At 39.2% G+C, this 20,533-nt stretch overlaps 1 protein-coding gene across 1 annotated transcript; it reads left to right on the forward strand.

The window, feature by feature from the left end:
* The first annotated feature begins 55 nt into the window (after nt 1–55).
* pdzd7a (PDZ domain containing 7a) lies at nt 56–20,512 on the forward strand. Its single transcript, XM_026944280.3, has 15 exons — nt 56–2,196; nt 2,356–2,493; nt 2,800–2,974; nt 3,815–3,991; nt 4,119–4,266; nt 7,415–7,475; nt 8,129–8,605; nt 9,662–9,853; nt 10,706–10,881; nt 11,354–11,445; nt 11,597–11,688; nt 11,942–12,013; nt 13,311–13,898; nt 15,176–15,276; nt 19,755–20,512. Exons 1-15 carry the CDS (start codon nt 2,013–2,015, stop codon nt 19,902–19,904), a joined length of 2,823 nt encoding a protein of 940 aa, XP_026800081.3. The 5' UTR covers nt 56–2,012; the 3' UTR covers nt 19,905–20,512.
* Nucleotides 20,513–20,533: the final 21 nt, after the last annotated feature.

Consider the following 20,533-nt stretch of genomic DNA (forward strand, 5'->3'; position numbering starts at 1 on the left):
ATTAATGTTTGTGAGCTATGCGGAATTTGCAGTAGAGCAGCCTAGTGGCGCGATCAGCTCTGCTTCAGAAGCCTGGATGACCTTGTGATTATTACATTCTCACCATGTTTACCTGGAGGAATATGTTTTTTTTTTTTTTTAATAAATACTTAGAGTATTATTTTATGTTTTCCCCATGGTGCACATAGCTCTAAAATGACAGTCACAGCACATGCATTACAACCTTTAAAACTATGTGCACGATTTATGGTCATTTCGAAATGATTCAGCATTACCTTACACAAGTCCCATAACATAAGGGTGAATTTCCTAAGCCTAATCTTGGGTTAAAATTATGTGTCATTAACGACAATAGAGAACAAGACTAACCTGATAATCTAATTTCTTTTTTAGAGAATTAGAGCTGCTGCTGAAGGTCAGACACACAGGGGCGCCTGTACCTGCGGTTCACGCTTGCATTGACGCGGTATGGCCAGTAGGTGGCAGTGTAACACCGCAGGAAAAGGCCTTTCCATCACTACACTGTTCAGAAGTCATACTGGACAGGCCAAAATTCTTATAGTGAAACTCCAGCTTAAAGAAAAATCTGTCAAGTGTCTACATCTATGTAGACATAATACGTATTAGGGTGTATTGCTTAGACATTATGTATGCCTGTGTAATGCTCTAATGCCATGAGAAACGATGGTCATTGTGTAGATGAGAAGAGCACAGAGTGGTGAGTGGAAGCTGGTTCAGGTAATCCAATCAGGCTGGCTGAGAGGAGGCTGGATCACCACCAGCTTCACTCCGCCTCAGGTGAGCTCATTCACCCAGCATGCACACAGGTAATACCGACTCTGCTCATTTGCTTCTGTTTTTATATAGCCTCTATATTTATATTGGTTCTAGTTCAAATAACCGGTGACATTCCCATATAGGCTATTTGTAAATATAAAAATCCCAGCTATATACCCATGTACGTGTTTCGCCTCAGGCTTCACTGGTGTGTCTGTGTGAAATCTTGTTTTCAGTGATGCCGGGACGAATAATAACCAATAATAATTCGGGTCGAATAATAACTTTACTTGTTTTCTTTTGATTGCAGAAGCTGCACTTGAGCTAAGCATTTGAACTAAGCTAAACGTTAAACACTATTTCAACCAGGCCAGCTCAACGCCACACGGCAGGACTAAGCGTTGTGGTGGTGTTTGAGCTAGTTTTTTGGGCCAAAGTGTCCGAATTGTTTTGGATTTAAAATGGCGTCAGAGAGTTCCCGGCTTTTCGGCAGCTTGTTGCGCGAGCGCTGTCCGCGGTGCTGGATATAAACACCTCACAGGATGGATGCTGCTTACACAGCTCTTCACATTACTGTCCAACTTAACTGCTTAGCCTTTAAGGGAAATATTGTAATAAGTCCCAGTTCTGAGCAGTTATGCCTTTGTTTAAGGAACATCTTACTTAAACTGGGGAGAGTGTAGGCCGTGTAACTATTCCCTTTCTGGAATGTATTACCTGCTCATATCACCTTACGTCCCTTGGGAAATCATCGACATTGCAAGCTGCTCCTCGGAGATCGCCCATCCTTCGTCATCTTTGTTTATGAGTAGGTGAAGGTCAGGAAGAAGTGGATAAGTGACTATTGTCATGCATGTGAACTGTGAAGGGTTACTCCAGCCATTGTTTAGCCAGAGGAAGCTCTCACTCTGGACAAAAAGACCAGGTGGAGCACTTACAGAGAGTATCCTAACATCCTCAAAAGTCTACTTGGATCCACTGTTTTTTATTGCTTTGCCCCTTCGACATATGCTGGAACCATGCAGAATAACACTCTTGGCAAATAGTGCAGGACCCTTACGGTCTTGTTCTCTTGTGCCATTGTGACAGTTTCCCTTAGCACAGTCCATCTTGTGGAGTCTCCTTCCTGTGCCTGACACTGACATACCAGACCTCCAGTATAGTTGCTCCCTTTCCTTGTTGAACCCCAATCCCTGAATGAGGGTTCGAGGGGGGGTCCCGATCCCCATCTCGCCATGGCTTATTCGTCTGCTGAGTCTCGCAGAGAGATGACGAATGGGGCCCATCCTAACACCCATCCAGGAGGCCCGGGAACCTCCACGTTGCCACGATACTTGCACAAGAAGCAACAGCGGCAGAAGGGAATGAGATCTTCCTCCCCAATGGGTAGAGTCATCCTCATCAATGCACCTGTGGATGGTGAGCAACATGTATAATCAACAGGTTGGATGTTCAGTTGAATTGAAAAACTCCTGTTATAAGATGGGAACATTTGATATTTATGTGAAAGTGAATTATACAAAGTCATATTTACATGTGATCTTTTTCCATGTTGTGTGTGGTGCTGTCTGGCTACAGGTGGGGATGATAGTGAAGACATCCACACAATCACTGTGGACAAGAGTGAAGATGGTAGGCTGGGCTTCAGCGTGCGTGGTGGCTCAGAGCATGGCCTTGGCATTTTTGTTAGCAAAGTGGAGGACAATAGCTCTGCAGGTATACATGCATCCACTGTATTACAAAGTATTACTCTGTTTTACCACATTAATCATTGTGAAGGTAAAAGTAAAAAAGTAAAAAAAAAAAAAGAATTGGCCATTACATTGTTCATATACATATTCTTGCTTATGTCGTGCTATTCAACATAACTGCATTCTCTGTGTCATATATAACAGGCCATTGATCTCATATTTACTCATGTTAAAAGTTATTTTCTCCTGAAACTCTGTGGTCTGACTTTACCAATATACTGCTTACGTTTAAGTGATTTTATACCTGAAATTCTTTGTATGTGTGCCGCAGAATTTGCAGGGTTGTCTGTTGGGGACAAGCTGGTGGAGGTGAATGGGATCAGCCTGGAAAGCATCACCATGAGCAGTGCTGTGAAGGTTTTAACAGGGAACAACCGCCTGCGCATGGTGGTTAGGCGTGTAGGGAAGGTGCCTGGAATCCGCTACTCCAAAGAGAAGACCACATGGTAAGGGAAGAATTTTCACCTTACATTAAAATATATGATCATATGGACAATACTGGCATGGCTATGGTCAAATTCTTGTTGTAATTTAAGATGTCATAGTTCATTGTTTAATTCTATATTCCAAATCAAGCTGCTTTAGACGATATTCTGTTTAAAAAGAAACACTTATTATAATATCTGGACATAACCAGATATAATACTGTTCATACTTGTTTATAGTTATTTCACAATTCAAGACCTTTGAAAAACTTCCTGGTAATACTATAATGTCTTGTGATGACCTAGAGTCTCAACATTTGGCCAGCTTGATTTTGACCAAGCATATACTGTAATGCTTGTACAAATGAGTAAGGTCTGTGTCAGTGAGCATGTGTCTCAGTGGACATATACTCATATAAAAGGTTATTTTCAGTCTGTCTGGAGATTCTTGCTGATTCTGAATTACTAATTAAGGCAATAAAATTAATCACATAAAAGAGGACAGTGAAAGCTGTACTGGGCCTGTCACCATCCTCTGTCTTTCATGCCCAGCAGTGTGGAAACCCACTGAATCTTGGCCTTTGCTCATTATCTTTCCTCCCAGCTACTCTTTCACCATAACAATGGAGGCAGGCTTTACTGCCATTTCATTAAGTGATATTATCATTGTACTAGCATGTGTCCAGGATTAAGGTTGAATGGTTTTGTACGTGTTAGCATGTTAATATGTTTATAATTTTTAAATGTTGGTATGTAATTTGGTGTGAGATTGTGTTCTGGCCTATGTTAACTAGAAAATGAGTTTTATTGTGTTGTGCAAATGCAGGTAAATATGTGTTTTATAAAAATAATTGTGTGTAGGGTGGATCTTATCCACCGAAGGATGGTAGTGGAAGAGAGTGGTCGCACCCCCTCCGAGGTCAGCTCAGATGGAGCTTTGCGCCGGATAGTGCACCTCTACACCACCTCAGATGATTACTGCCTGGGCTTTAACATCCGTGGTGGCAAAGAGTTTGGCCTGGGCATCTATGTCTCAAAGTATGGATGAAGACAGAGCTGCGTCTCTGTGGTTTATATTTAATGGGATTTTATGAATTTCTTGCTTTGAAATCCCTGTCTTAGGCAGCAGAATCTTAGTTGTTAACTTGCTTGTTTTGTTGATGAGGCTGGACCCTGGTGGCTTGGCAGAGCAAAATGGTATTAAAATGGGAGACCAGATTCTGGCAGCAAATGGAGTGAGTTTTGAAGATATTACACACAGCAATGCCGTGGAAGTCCTGAAGAGCCACACCCATGTCATGCTCACCATTAAGGTAAGAGCTCTCCTCTTTTGGTTGAGATATATTAATTGGTAGAATTATAAATTGATTCAACATTTTCATCATGAGCCTGCACTGGCTTCGTATGGATTTAATTTAATGTAGGACATGAGCAATACATTATGTGCTTTATGAATATTTTACAGTCACTGGATACTGACATTATTTATGGAATGCGTCAAAGAATATTGTGTTTAAAATCACGTCTCTGTTGGAAACTCACTCATGCATTCTAATAGATGACAGAGACAGATTACTAATAATAAAAAGGCTAAATGATTAATAGGGAGTAGTCAGAGCTCTACATGTTTTTACTGAATGGCAACTACTTCCCTACATACATTCTCATCAAAATGCTGGACAGCCAAACTTGTGTGTTTAGGAACATTAACCCCAGTTTAATAATTCTTAAATATACGTGATATTTAAGAGCTGAAACATGCAGAGACACTGTGTAGTTTCATTTATCTACAAAACACTAGTTTCAAAATTATTGGCACCCTTACAAATAATAATTTGTGATTCCTGTCCTGGAGAGAATACAGTCACTTCCTGTATTGTCTAAAGACACTTGTAGAGGAGTTCTGATTCACTCCTCCATGCAGGACAATTTAAGCTCCTTTATATTATCAAGTTTCCAAAAAAAGATCACATTTCTTTCTGTTTCAGGCAGGTGAAAGTTTATGTTATGGCCCTGAATGTGTTATTTTTAACTGCTTATGTATTTTTTTATATCCATTGCCTGATGTGTGTGGGTTAGGGGTGTAATGCAATGCTATTATCTGTATCTGTTATGGTGATCCAGATATTTGTATCTATATCTGTGTTTGTATTTAAATCTAATGTGCGCAGGACCTAAATCATAAGGTTTTCCTTTAAATAAACCCTATGCCACACAAAAACACTGAAAAAACAGGTAGAACTGTCAGCACTATCAGCTTGGTGTGTGAATTAATCTAAAGGTTTCTTAATTCCACTCCTACAATTATAATTTGTTTCATGCCTGCCCTTTGATATTACCTAATAATTTTGTTGGTTCTATTTCCCAAAATATAAACAAACTAGTGGCCTGATTTAAACTGCTGTGACCCTAACCAGGCAGTTATTAAGGACTAACACACCTTCATGTTAATGAACGTGGTCTTTTATTTGTTCCACTAGCTTCATATCTATGTCCTTCAATCTCACATTTGCATCCTATGCAAAGGAAATTGTTTAAATGAATTTTTAAAAACAAAGCGTTGTGACCCCAAATATTGACTCTGTTTTTTTTTTTTTTTTACTATTTACTGCTATTCATAGTAGAGTTTTTTATGTAGAAACATATAATCTCATTATTTTTGAAGGCATCTTTGCTTTATGGCATTTCTTTGCATGTGCCTGAGACTTTTGCACAGTATTGAATATATTTGAAAGAAAAAACAATTACTTAGTCATATCCTCCCCATGTCCGTGTGGGTTTTGTCAAGGTTCTTTGGTTTCCTCCCACCTCACAAAAACATGCTGGTAGGTGAATTAGCTGCAGTAGTATTGCCCCTAAATACTTGCACTTGTGAGTATGTGTGTTTGCATGGTGCCCTGCAATGGACTGCATGCTATCTGCGAGTTGGTCACATTTCACGCCCAGCATTTCCAGGATAGGCTCCTAATCACCACGGTTACTGAAGAAGAAGTAGTTCTAAACTATAATTCTGTAAGTCTAAATAGTTTCTCCTGTTGATTGTGTGGAAAATTTGAATTATTGCACACAATATTTAAAATAATCATTTTTGCTCATTTTTAAGAAGGGTGCCAATAATTCTGAGGGCATTCTATGTATGCCTGTGGGTATTTCTAATGGCATAGACTCATAGCTAAGGATTTCATGCTGAGGCACATTAACTTTTGTACTATGAGTTAAACACAGTTTCTTATTGAGCCCATCAATGAGACTGAATAGTAAAGGAGACAGCTGGCATTTAGTCGTCACATTTCTGCTTGCTCACTTTACTCAAGAGGGTCTCAGGTTCCGCCTGTGAAAAAGTGCCAGGGTATGTGCATTATTCACCAGGCCACAGGGATCAGATTATAATCAGCAGAAAATATCTTTTTTATGGCCTTTCCTTAACCTAACTCATTTTGTGGCAGGTTGATAAATCAAGCTGACAGTGTAAGCATGCTAAGTTTGCTATTCCTGGCTATTCCTTCTGTTGATGTCAACACTCCTGGTGACACTTTCTTAATCCAAGCAGTGGCAGTTGGTCAGTGAAAAAGCTTCACCTTGCCCCGAAAAAAGTTCTGGGTTAATGTTCACAATGAATACTAGATTATAAAATCAACTGGTTTTCTGACTGGTGTTAGAAAAGGCCCACTATTATACTACCCCCGTTTCTCTAGGCATCATCGAAGTTCCCTTATCGTAACCATAGATCGATTGATAGTAGATTTAACTTCATTTACTTCAAGCAACACAAACATCAATGTTACACCAATTAGCAGGTAATCTAAACCTTTCTAAATGAAATTAGTTTATTAGAGTCTTAAGTGCAGAATCATAACACATAAAATCTTCAATTATTAGTCTAACTAAACTTACTTTACGTAGGTTATTAAAGTTAAGGTTAATTCATGGTCATATATTATGTTGAAGGTTAATACCAACCTGGTAATTTCTATCCAAAACTTTTAGGAATAAAGTTACTGCTGGCCTGGGAGTGTCCATTTGCAGTGAATGCAGTTTGGACTATTTTTATTTCGTACTGCCAGATGTCACTCTCAGTATCTCGTAGCAGGATAAGTGCATGTCTTTGCTGAGCTTTGACCATATGGGTAATTTTTCCTGAAAACGATATATCGCCTTGCTTCTATGCTTCTCTTTGCTCCCTGCTGAGCCACTATTGACTGCCTCCACATGGGCAAGAGGAGATGAGGGGAGGAGAAGGGAACCCCAGATATTTCAGGCTCCACAACAACTAGCACAAGAATATTAACACATTCAGTGTTGATGAAGCCAGTTGATTTCCATGTAGATCTTTGGAAACTGGTGTTTACTGTTGTTGAATCATTTACCTCTTCCTCCACCACATTCTACCTCAAGCCACTAAACCTTTATCACCTGTGTTTCTAATGTCATCCTTTTTATGATCTTTTTTTACTTTTAAAGGAGGCTGGGAGGTATCCTGCATATAAGGAGATGGTAGCAGAGTACAGCTGGCTCAATAAATGTATGTAAACTGTTTTGCATACAATATTTATATACAAATACTTATACAAATATCCATTATTAAATGATACAGGTCCAAACTGAGACTAAAAGAGCACCCACTGCCCCTCTGATCTTTCATAGAACTCTAGTCCCTGTTTTCCATTTATCATGACTAAAATAGTTTAGGATTAGTCTTATGTCTAAATTCAGCTAATTATGTATGGGCTTATATCTTATACCTGGTGCAGGGGTAAGCTTGGTTATATAAACATTTATTTAAATAACATTTGAAAAGGCATTATTTGAATAACAGTCAAATATTTCAAATAATTATGCATAGATATCACTGAGTTATAAAATGCCAGCACTTTATTTTCATTTACTTTTTCCACGAATTGCCATGTGAATTTCTGACAACATCTACAGCATTTTTTTTCTGTTTTCATTTGTGTTGAGCCCAAAACAGCAAATGTAGTCTATAACTAATACTCACTACTAACAATCAGGTGAATTATATGGTGGTGAAAAATACTTGAAAGTCATTTTAAGATATTCTTGTATATTTGAAAGTATGGACTTATCCCTACTTAGGAGATGGAGATTTTGGTGATTTCTCTATATTCTCTATTCAGGACTCAGATAATTTTGTCTCTCTTGATTCTATTGTCCCAGTGGCTAATGGGGGCCAGCCAGCCTCCTCTCAGGGTTCAGACTCCTACTCGTCCACCTCCTCTCTGTCCTCTGGGACACCAGTCAGCTCCCTCAGCGGCCTCTCTCAGGTCATGTTTCCCCCTCCATTTGGCTCAGAAATGGTGGATGTGTGCATCTCTACTGAGGATGTCTCATCACGCAGGCCCAGCTCTGATCGCACTGAGACAGCCATCCAGACCGACCCCCTGGATCCTGACACATCACCCCAACCCACCAGGGTCATCTCCATGGACACCAGCCGGCTGGTTGGTGAGACTGTTCTTTTGAAGGACACAGTGATCAGGAGTGGCAGTTTTGATAAGAGTCGTGAAGCACAAAAAAGGACATTTTCTGCAGGAGACAAGGAAATTCTGGACTCTCCAAAAACTGCAGTGCTAATGGCTCTCAGTAAACCTCGCAAACCCATCCGCCGATCCCAGAGTCATATCACTGTCTCAGGTACAGCAAGGCCTGTGTGCTGAGTGCCTTCTAGCTTTTGCCTGAAATTTCTTGTAATACATGTTCAAAGGGTCAACCTCTCATAGTTTAACTGTATCATGTATCTATTGAGCGCCAGTGGCAGCTTGTCTACAGGGGCAGGTGGGGCATGGCCTAGCCATGTATATATCAGCCGTGTAAGAAGTGTTCAGTTCTCTATATATTTTAAATCCCACTGAAATATGAATGACTAGTGATTTTAAAAATGTTGCTATTTGGTAGCTATAAGGCAGTGACAGCTGGTGGTTACAGCTACACACACATATATGTGTATGTGTGTGTGTGTGTGTGTGTGTGGTTTTTTTTTTTTTTGGGGGGGGGCAGAATCTTTCATCTGCAATTTTTAGGTTTTCTGCAGGGTCTCAAAAACATTTATATGAATGACATTTTGACGTTTTGAACCTTAATGCAACAGCGGGAGACTTTATTTTATAATATAATCACAATTATATTATAAAATAAGTAAATATAAAATAAATCCTTAACTCACACAACTCAGCTGCAACAACTGCAACCCTAAAGAACATTCAAAGAAAATATTTTTCAGGTTTAGATTATTTAAACAATGCACTATTCTCATTTTACAAACCCTCTTGTGTATATGCTAATATTGTTTTTGTACATTATAATTTGCTTTATGTAATGCCATGGGGAGTTCTCTGTGAAAGATTTGCAGTTGGTGTGAATCAGACATTATGAGAAGTAAAACTTCATGTAAATACAGACTGATATTTATATCAGCTCATTCTATTTGCTTAGCCTTGCCACAGCCTTGGCTGCTATGATAAATTATTTTACCAGTACGTTTACCATGCTGCCCTATAATGGACCATTTTTTTAAAAATGTTGTTTGGCATCTTTAACGCTTTAATTCTATTAGGAATTTATTATGTATTAAACCTTTTTTAACTGTTCCAACAGAAAAGAATTAAATTTACTGCATGTTTATCCATGTCTTAAATTGAGACTTTCATGTGTTTCTGTTTGTTTATTTGTGTGTGTTTTGATATTGAACAGAGGACAAGCAGAAGAAGAAGAAACAGCAGCAGGCAGTGAAGGCTGAGGCCTCTGGAAGTACCCTGCAGCGCTCCAAAACTTTTGTCAGTCTGCTGTTCAAAAGTGGTCGAAGAAGAGACAGATCTGCCTCTAGAGACAGGAAAGATATGGGGACAGGAGAGCGGCATCGAGCACGTTCCAAATCACCAGCGGGTAATAATTCTTCCAGAAAGACCTAGTGTATATGCACACAGATGCAGAAGGAATAGCCATTACACATATTACCCACACCGAAACACACACACATTTGCACTTGAAAGGCCAGCAGGCAGCATAATGAATGCGTATGAAGGCTGGCTCAGAGAGACCTGCTTTGCTGTTAATTATGCAGTAATTCCCATGGAGTGGCCTTTAGTCTAGCTACAGCAGATCAGCATAACTAATGATGTATTACATGTGTGCCCTCATTATCATGACCAGCTAGAATGCAGCAAAACCAGCCCATAACATTGCTCAGCTTCTTTAAGCTTTCAAATGTTGTTTTCTGTTAGTTTTGTACAGCAAATTCAGAAGACAAGTTTGGATATATGAGCAGAAAAAGGGGTATATGTGAATATGTTTTTGGCAGGATTTGGCACCTGTGGTTTTAGAAGTCTTTGTGAGATTGCTGTTAGCTTAATGTGATATTTTGTGAGTATTTGCATATAAATCCCTTGAAATTCCAGGACAGATCATAACTATATACCTTTCCTATTGGTGTCGTAGTAGTCAATGAATTGTATGCTTTAAGTTGAATAACTGAACAATAAACTGGAAGATTGATATAGCATTAGTATTATCTTATTGTATAAGTGTTATATACACTTTGCTTTTTTATTGACTATGTACAGTATGTCAACTATGATGAGCATCTACATACACAGTAATTTATGCATAATATCCAGCTCAACAAAGATTACTAGATGTAACTAAGATGTTAATTTAATACTCTCTCAATCTATTTTCATTAGTGGTATCAAAGGCACTGTGCATTTTCATTGCCGCTTTGCTGTGATTTACATAAAGCCAAAGAGCGCAGCCGGTCCATCATTAATCTCCTGAGTTCTCCACGGGAGACGCGTGCTGGTGTGTGGGAGCCCGAAACGATGCCCAGTCCCGAGACCATGGCCATGGTGGAGAGCATGGCGTGCAAACTGCTGAGTGAGGATGAGGTGGCTGCAGTAATGAGACACTGCAACAGGGTGAGCATGGGATTATGTATTCACCCTTCTAGTATGTCTGCTAAACACTAAAGTGTGAGAGTGTGAGATGCACATGGTTTGTCAGTTTTTGTGTCTTGCTCACTCTGTATTAGAGATTGATGTGTCTGCTTGCTGTGCTCACAGAAAGACAGATTGGCTATGATTAGGAGAGAATATTTTGAATCATATGATGTATGGCACAAACACCACATGTAAGCCATGCTGTGGAGAGATCAACATTTTCCAACCTACACAACTCTCTTGTCTAGCACTTCAACACTTAACCTAAACTTTTTCTCTTTAAAGCCATATTTTTTAAAAGCATGAGCATTTAGAACATATCAAACACAGACATCTAAGGGTCTCTCAAAGCATGAGGGCATGTATTCTGCAGCTGTACTAAGATGTCTAAAATCACCTGAGTTATGCTACTAAATAAGACAAATAGGCCACTTCTTACTCTGTGCTGTAGTTTTTGGCAGAGCGGGTGGTGGAGGACTTGGTACGCCCCCTGCTGGCTATCCTTGACAGACCTGAAAAGTTGCTGCTGCTGAGGGAGATCAGGTCAGGATGAAACAGAGGCTTACCAATTTCAGTCTACTGATCTAATTCCAATTTCTGAGACATGGCAAAGGAAACTTTCATGTTATCAGGTTGACATGGCATTTTTACAGCACAGTGAGTTTATTCATATTTAAAATGTTCATGTGCCTAGAATGATCATCCCCCCAACAGACCTGGGTCGGTTTGACAGCATGGTAATGCCTTTTGAACTGGAGGCCTATGACATTTTAAAGAGCCGCTCTGGTAAGACAGTAGAATATTTAACATTCCAAATGACATTAGTTTTAGTTGCAAGACCTTATATTTTCTAGGTAAGATATAATTATGGTCTAAAATAGTGTACCATTTAAAATAAATGACAGCCTTAAAGATATAAATTGAATAGATGCTACAACATTTTACTAAAATTAGTAATAGCAAAGTGTGATTACAGACTCTACCTGGGCTGTGAGGAGTCTGTGTGTGTTTAGAATATATGTGTTTTGTGTGTCCTCAGTGCGCTCCCCGGTTCTACGCTCTCCTCGGCATGGTGGAACTCCACGCCGCCATCTCATAACACCCATCCCAGGTAATGCTATGGGGATCCCTTTTTCCCTTTTTATAAAAGCCAAGCACATGTCCTGTTGACATTACATTAATCCTCCTCCAAACACACACACACACACACACACGCACACTCATACAAAATTCTGCTTTATCCCCTCACCCTGTCAATATGAGGCAATTCTGTTGTATAAATATGCCATTCATAAAAGACACTCATAGGACGTTTATCTGGAGTCACACATCTCTGACTCTGTAAATGGACAGTTAGACCCAGTCATATCGTGCGCCTCTCCTGACCCCTGGGTCGCTGAGCTGAGCAAGGTGAGGACCTGCTGACGTTGTGCATGGTGGCGGTCGGTCAATGCCTGTGCTCTAGGCCTCTGAATCTTGAATGGGAATCAGTTGTGAAATACAAGTAAGGCGCCTTGCATTGTTTAACCTTTTGAAGACTGCCCACACAAGTCTGGAACTTATTGCTAGTCTTTTTGTCCATTGTACATGGCCACAGTAGAGTAATTCAAACTGTCTGCCCATAAAATCTGAGTGAGGCGGTCAGTGAGTGTGCATATTTACATATTAATTATACATCTCTATACATGAATGCTATTAATTTCATTCTGCAATGTACAAGATGAGAGAAAGAGCAATTACGTCAGATGCTGATATGGTCTTTGGATGATATCCATGTTTGGTATTTAAGTCTTACAAATTATTGTGTGTGACTTTGACCATATTTACACCTATTCACTTCATGTATATTGTATCTGGATTATATTATTTTAACGGCATGCATTTCACTTCTAGTCAAATACCTCTCAGATTAGCCTGAGAACTGAAATCTGATTGCTGCATATTGCATAATGTGCAAATTAGCAAATAACACTTGTTAATCAACCTCTTGTGTTGTTCCTTTTTCTCCAGTTGTTGTAAAAGAAGTTTTATGCATGAAAAATAATAATTTTGCATGCTTTTATTCCCCTTAAAGCCTCCGACATCAGCAGTCATGGAGCATGTGCGTTGTGACATTATGATTTGGGAAAGGTTTTGGATGTTGAAAGTGGATTGGAGAGACAGATGTAGTTACACTTGTATAGCATGTGTCTCAGACCTATCAAAGAGGTTTGACTGAGCAAATCTAAATTTTAAATTTGTCATGGATGCATCTACACCTGCATTTTTATCTGGTTGATCCTGAGACTCAAGACTCATAAAAGAACCAGGATTTTGTATTTTGTGTGTGCTCGTGTATGCTTTTGTGTGTCCTTATGTGTGCTAGTATATTTGTAACCATACCAGTGGCACTATGTCTCTTGCCTCAGACTACAGGGGAGGCTTCCAGCTGCAGGCTGTGCAGGATTTGGAGCGAGATCGACAGCTGATGCAGGAGCTGGAGCGGCTCAGACTGGCCGGCCTCCCCACTGGCAAGCTCCCTCCTCCCCGAGCCTTCACACCTCTGTTGGACATACCCGTGGACAGCTACATTTCTGGCTCCATACGGCAGCGCTCCTTAAGCCCACCTCGCCCCAAACAGCTGCTTGACGAGTCCCCTCACAGCACAGAGTGGCGTGGACGTTCTCCTAAAAAACAAGAACATGATTTGCCCCAAATGGCAAGCCATGGTAATAGCACTCCAGAGCGGGGAAGATCACCATACAGGAACGGCCATGGCAAAGCTACAAGGGCCAGATCTGGCAATGGAAGAGAGGTTAAGTACACAGTGATGAGTGCACACAGGAGGAGCAGAACACCACTAACGCAGGTATTTGGGCCAGACATGCCGCATAATCCAATGGAAAGGGAGCAGGCAAATGGACATGCTGGTTCCTCAGAGAACAGCCAAGACAGTCTGACAGTGCAAGACTATGAGCTGACCACCGTATTCATCTCTAAGTGCAAACAGTCTCTCGGTAAGTGTGCACAGGCACTCTGAGTTGTGTGGTCATCATGTTTTAGTGAATTACACCATTCTTGTGAGAATTAAAAGTTGAAACCAGAACACACTAAACACTGGGTGCACATATATTATTAGAAGGAAGCTAATTGTTTTGTGGAAGACAGCTCCACAGCAAGAATCTCCCTACATGGCAAATGTCACGTTAACAATTTGATTATGGTTAAGGAAAGAGTATCTGCCCCACTTTACCAGCAGGGGTCAGTGAGTAACCTAGTGCATTCACTGACAAGCTATTCCAAGAGCAAGAAAATAATGGCACAGCAAAAAAAAACAAAACATTGTAGATACATTAAAGTTCAAGTTTGGGCTGTTAGCTTGCCAGATGTTTACAGACATTTAAAATTGTCACCTACCTGACATTTTCTGTCAGAAAAGGGTCAGTGATAGTAAATAGACAGATTAATTATGTGAAGTCTTCAGTGAAGGATGATCTGTTCTAGTTAAATACAGAAACACTGCCTGGTACAGAGCAACAGTGCAGGGCTCAGCGCTGAAAGCAGCAGGCAGATCTTTGCTCTAAGCAGCTCGGTCATGCTGCTGTGGGGTGGAAAAAGTACAGATATATATATATATATATATATATATATATATAGATAAGTATTCTTAATTAAAAGAGAAAGTATCCAGCCAACAATGTACTCAAGTAAAAGTCATAAAGTTACTACTTTTCAAACTATCAGGTATTAAAAAGTTATTTTTTTTATACTGATGGAATTAAGAAGGTCACAGCAGATGACAATTTGGCATGAATCAATATAGTTTTATTTTTCTATGTTGGTGAATTTCATAAATAAAATGCAAATGTGATGTATGGACACCTATTCTATTGATATATAGCTTACAGTCATTGGATGGATGAGAGAAGAGACCTTTGAAATTTTTAACAAGTACATTGAAGGTATAAGTCAAAATGTAAGAAGTAAACTTTTTTCTTGGAAATGTCGTTCAGTAAGAGTACAAGTATTCAATTTCAGTAACACACAAGCAAACTATAAATACCCCAAAATAATACTTATTACTCAAGTATTTTCCACCCCTGATCATGGTGTTTTTTGCTTAATAAATGGAAATTAAGGAAGTAAACACTTTTAAATACAGACATGATAGATCTACCTAAGAAGCTCCAAACAACAGTTATTGCAAGGTTAGTAAAATTTAGGAAGAACAGTAAATGTAATTCAATTTGAAGATTCAGTGGTATATTATATAGTGATTTCTCTCATCTGACAGGTATAAGTATCTCAGGGGGCATTGAGTCCAAGGTTCAGCCAGTGGTGAAGATTGAGAAGATATTTCCAGGAGGAGCTGCCTCCACCAGTGACGTGCTGAAGGTACTGTGCCCACTTGATTTACTGCCCACTTCTCAGTTACGTGTGAAGAGTATAGCAGGTACAACATGAACTACAGGCACTAATGACACTACTACACTCTATCACATTACACTATATGGTGCCTGTTTCATGTATTGTTTCAGTTTTCCACGCTTTGCTAAGACTTTCACTAAAACCTGTGGAAAAAAATAACTTGCTTAGCTTGATGTCCAGTACACAACAGTGGGTTTTAGTTTGCTCTTAATAAATTTTTTATTAAATTGAGTATTTAAAACCTGAGAGTAAAGAGCTGTCAGTTGTTGGGTTCTCTAATGAACTCTGGCTGAAGGTCTTTCTGCTGTTGAGATGTCGTCTGTTGTGCTTATGAGTATTGCCGACTCAGATATGAACTGAGCACAGATATATTTTCCTAGGCTTAAATAGTACATTCATGTACATGATCTCCAGATTTATAGGCACCCTTCATAAAACGTATGCATAAAATAAACATTACACACAATAATTTAAATGTTCTACTCAAATAGTAATAATAATAATAATAATAATAATAATAATAATAATAATAATAATAGAATTCACAATTCAATATCCACACTACTTCCTTTAAATAATAGCATTTTCTCTCAAAAATATATGTGCTAAAATCATTGCTATTCCTAAGGATTATTTTATTTAAATAATAAAATAACAAATTGGCATATTTTTAAAAACTTATTTTTCATTTGTCCTTTAGTCATGTCCTGTTTCTCTCAAGTATACATATGAGGGTACACACCTTTAAAATCCCTTTGTCATTCATTATGCTCCCTAATGGCGCATCAGAAAATCGTCTGGAGATTGCGAGTTCATCAAAAATTTTCTTTGGGATCAGTAAAGTTTACCTTAACTTATCTTATTACCATGGGAAAAAACAAGTAACTTCTAACACAAAAGAAACAGGTGGTTGTTTACATGCACAAATCAGGTAATGGGTATTAAAAAATGCAGGCAGTTAAAAAATACTGTAAGGCACAATTAGGACAATAAGAAAGGTCCACCTGTGTGAAACAGTTGGAAATAGACCCATGAGTGCTCACTGACCCATGCACTAGTCTAAGATTATAAAGGTGGTTATAATGTCCTACAAGTATCTTCAACCTTATGAGACATTACAAGAAGTGTTTTTATTCCAGGGCAGACATAACAAAATATTAATTGTAAGGCTGACAATAATTTTCAAATTAGTCTTTTGTAGAGAAAAAATGTTACTCAACAAACCTTTTTTACGTAAAACAAAATAAAAAGATAAAACTATAAAATGTCCCTCTATGTCTGAGCTCAAAATATCACTTTTTTTTCCCCCATGAAGTGTGCCAGTAATTCTGGAGGGCACAGTGTGATGGCTGGGCTTAACATTAACCAGGCTAGTAAATGTCCTCTAACCTCTTGCATGCAACCTCTTTCTCCATAAGCACATACTTGACCGTCTCTCTTACACACTTACACAAACACTTGGATAGCACCGAGCAAGCCATTCTTAATCTGTCAGGAGCGTTACAGTAAATGAGAAGAACTTCTTCAAATAATATATGTCTGGAAATGAATTTCATGTAATGATACAAAGCTCCTCTCCTCCAGTCTCACTAGTCTGTATGTGCCATACAGAGTGAGCTGAGTATTACAAAGGCCAGGGTTTAGGGTCACTAGAGGTTACGGGAAGATACCTGTCACTGGAAACTCCATCACAGCAACCTTCAATGCTAGGTCAGACCTTTGGAAATCCCTTGCATATGTGTGTGTGTGTGTGTGTGTGTGTATGCACTAGGGTGCCTCTGCCTTGATGGCAGCCTATCAGGTGTCAGCACTTCCTAGCTCTGCTGTGAGCAACTCATGTTGCAGTCACTCTAGAGATCCAGTGTCAAATTTTGAGTCCTTCAATTCCCATAGAGTCCTTTCACCTCCTGGATGTGATAAGGCCTAGAGGAAAAGATTTAAAAAATCTGTCTATGAGTGTGTGTTTTAACACGTAACAATGGCCACCATATCACTTATTTTCACACCTTGAGGCCAGTGATGTAGTATGGCCACTCTTCAGCTGCTATCATGTGTGTGTGCTCTGCAATTCCACTCCTCTCTCAATGCAGAGGAAGTGCAAGTTATGACTTGGCAATGTTAACACACCTCCTGATCCTTTCGTTCAGCTGATAACTGTGTTATCAATGTAGCAAGCACTAGCCACACTCAACTGGTTTCTGCCACACCTTTAGAGTAGGCAAGACAAAACTTGACATATCAGTTAAGAATGCGGACATCTGAAAGAGACCTACAGAGACCACTGAGGCCATGTCCACACAAATAAGGATACATTTAAAATCATACAACTGAAATTGCATATTTGACCACTGAAAATGTATCTTTTTTTATTTAATATATTTAATAAAGATATTTAAATATGCTGATGATTATTGCACTGCGATCACCCATACAAAGATTGATCGTATAAAGAGTCTTTTTTCATCTAGCTTGCTGGCATGCAGCACGTCAGACTGTGTAAACTGTGTAAACTGGATAAAGTGTTCAAACTGAACATGGGCATTTTCAAATGGACCCATAACAGTGTAGACATTGCTAGAAGCTGTTGTTCTATCTGTAAGGGAAGTGCATCCTTTCACTTAGCTCTCTCAGAAGCTCTTTTTTTGGTTATTTTTTCCTGAGCAAGACCTCATTATTTTACTAGGGCCCTGAAAGGTTCAGAAACAGCCCTGGGTGTCTATTTAGAGAAACTTTTTACTTACAGTATGTGCTTTGGGAAGCAGCATGGAATTATCACTGAATGTATACTGCTATTTGCAACCATTAGATGAACCAGCAGCAATGGAGAAATACTTAGAGCACATATTACAAAATGTTCTTCCACGGATAGATTGCAGTAACATACAGTATTTCTACCAGAGAGGGCTTTAAATCAATGAATCCCCTAATTTTTAAATGTAGATTAGACGGATCATGAAAAATTAAAATATGATGACAATAATCACGGTGCATATCTTTCTTTGGTCCATGCTCACTTGATTAATATTTCATCCCTCCAACACATCTCACACACATTTTAAGCTTGACAGTGTATATCCTGTGTCAGTTGAATCCTTTTTCCAGTGTTATCAATGCAGCATAAGGTCCTTATTTAATACTATGCCATAAATGCAGGCCTAGTGTACGGTAAATAAAACTGAGGGTTAAACAAATCTGTAGCTCCTAAATGGCTATAAAGAGGGCAAGTCAGACTATGCTGTATTTGGTTTAATGGATTTCATGCTGTTTTGTCTGATTTGCTGTTAGTTAGGTGAATGCACCTAGATTTGTAAATTGCATCATGTCTTAATTCAAACGATTATAGAGGCAAAGAGAGAGGTTATGATGCAGTGTAATTTTTGGAGTATGGAGAATGTTGCAGTAACAAAACTGTAAAAAAGGTATTAAAATTCATATAATTTAAAGATGAATGTTGTTAAATCTTGTTCAGGAAAAGTAGTCTGATTTCATGGTGTGTGCAAGTAAAGGTGAAGGGAAAACACCTCTGATCACAGAGGAAGGGTGCAGGGACATTTCCAAGCAGATGTATCCTGGAATCTGGCAATGACAGAGGAAGAGGGCTTTTAGAGGTCTTGGTTTGTATGTGGTTATGTGTGTGTGAGAGAGAGAGAGAGAGAGAGAGAGAGTGAGAGAGAAAGAGAGAGAGAGAGAGAGAGAGTAATTACTGCACTTTATTTTTCCAGCAATAAGCACCTCTAAATGATCCTCTTGCATGTGGCCTTGAGTTAAGGGTGATCCATCTCTCCACAGCACTGGTATAAAGCAGCATGTCCTGTGGGAGAGCCAGAGGGTCATGTCAGATTTATAGGTCTGCCTGCTGTACAGGATCAGCAGGGCAAGCAGAGACTAGATTAGATAGCGTCATAGATAGCGGGACGGATTAGATTGGCTCATAGTTTCATGAATGCATGTCATGAGACATTGAGATCAGACCATGGAGACCAAATATTGAGAAGAAACAGGGAGGTTTATGCGTTAAAAATATGTGGAACAGGACAGACCTCTTTTATGTACTGTATATAAAGGTACTGTGTTTGAAAGACATATTCTGTTTGTAGAGCAAACTCCTGGTGAGCTGATGTTATGCTGCTGAACGCACAGCTTGCCATGTCTGTGTTTTGTCTTTTGGTTACTGTGGATGCAGGTAAACACACAGAACTGATGAACAGGGGTGATTCACTGGGTTGCTTGAGCTCACTGACAGGCACTGAAGGAAGCAAACAAGGGAAATAACTAGGGCTTTGTCTTTCCTGTCATTCCCCCTGCATCCATGTTTAATTTATGTGAAACCATCACTATGCTGACAGAAATATGCAGAGACTAATGTGCACTCATGGTAGGAGAACAGTAGTGGAACAAGTGAATAAATGCTTGAAACATACCTCTTTTCTCTCCTCTGTGTATAGGCTGGATTTGAGCTTGTGTCAATTGATGGAGAATCACTCCAGGGAGTCACACACCAGCATGCAGTGGATGCCATAAGGAAGGCTTTCAGCAACAAGGCCAAAGAACCCATGGAGTTTGTTGTCAAAATCCCGAAGAACCTGAAAGCCTAAAGCAAAATCTCCTGTACTGTGCTGTACTATAGAGACAGATTGAGACCCAGAGCTCAGGTCATACTGTACAGGCTCTGAAGAGAAAACAGAAAACCTGAAAGAACACATCTTATGATAAGGGAAGCTACATGGAAAAGCAAAGCTGCCACTGTACAATGCGAATCCATTGCTGAACCAACATGCCCAAAGGGTGATGTCTGAAAGAGGGCTTTCAAAGAGAGTTATTGTGGCTTTATAATCATTGGGCTTTTGGACCAAAGTGTTTATGTCTGGAGAGTCAATGAAGATTCAGTGACATAGCATTATTATCAATGCTTGAACATGTTTATTTAAGATCATATCTACTTCATATCTTTTCCATTCCTCAGCAGTGAAGAATTTGTGTGTAAATTTAGCATTAATTCTGCTAGTGCAAGAAGTATGTTGGTATGGATCATTACATTATAACACTACAACACATCCTCCAAAAACAGGGAGTACAAAGTTCTGGAGCAAAGATTACACAAGATTATGATATGATATGAGATTTATACTGAATTTATAATTTACTATTTTAATTTAGTTCTATCAATTTTAATCTTGTTTGGTCCCTTGAGGTATTGCTTTGAAGACATAGTGAATAGGCTTTA

The sequence above is a fragment of the Pangasianodon hypophthalmus genome, chromosome 3, assembly GCF_027358585.1.
Source record: "Pangasianodon hypophthalmus isolate fPanHyp1 chromosome 3, fPanHyp1.pri, whole genome shotgun sequence".
NCBI classification, from domain to species: domain Eukaryota; kingdom Metazoa; phylum Chordata; class Actinopteri; order Siluriformes; family Pangasiidae; genus Pangasianodon; species Pangasianodon hypophthalmus.

Bases quoted from the DNA above. Each gene is read 5' to 3' on its own strand.
- pdzd7a (XM_026944280.3), top strand. From the start codon at position 2,013: ATGGCTTATTCGTCTGCTGAGTCTCGCAGAGAGATGACGAATGGGGCC. The intron at 2,197-2,355 runs GTGAGCAACATG...GTCTGGCTACAG, and splicing joins CATCAATGCACCTGTGGATG to GTGGGGATGATAGTGAAGAC. The intron at 9,854-10,705 runs GTAATAATTCTT...ATTTACATAAAG, and splicing joins ACGTTCCAAATCACCAGCGG to CCAAAGAGCGCAGCCGGTCC.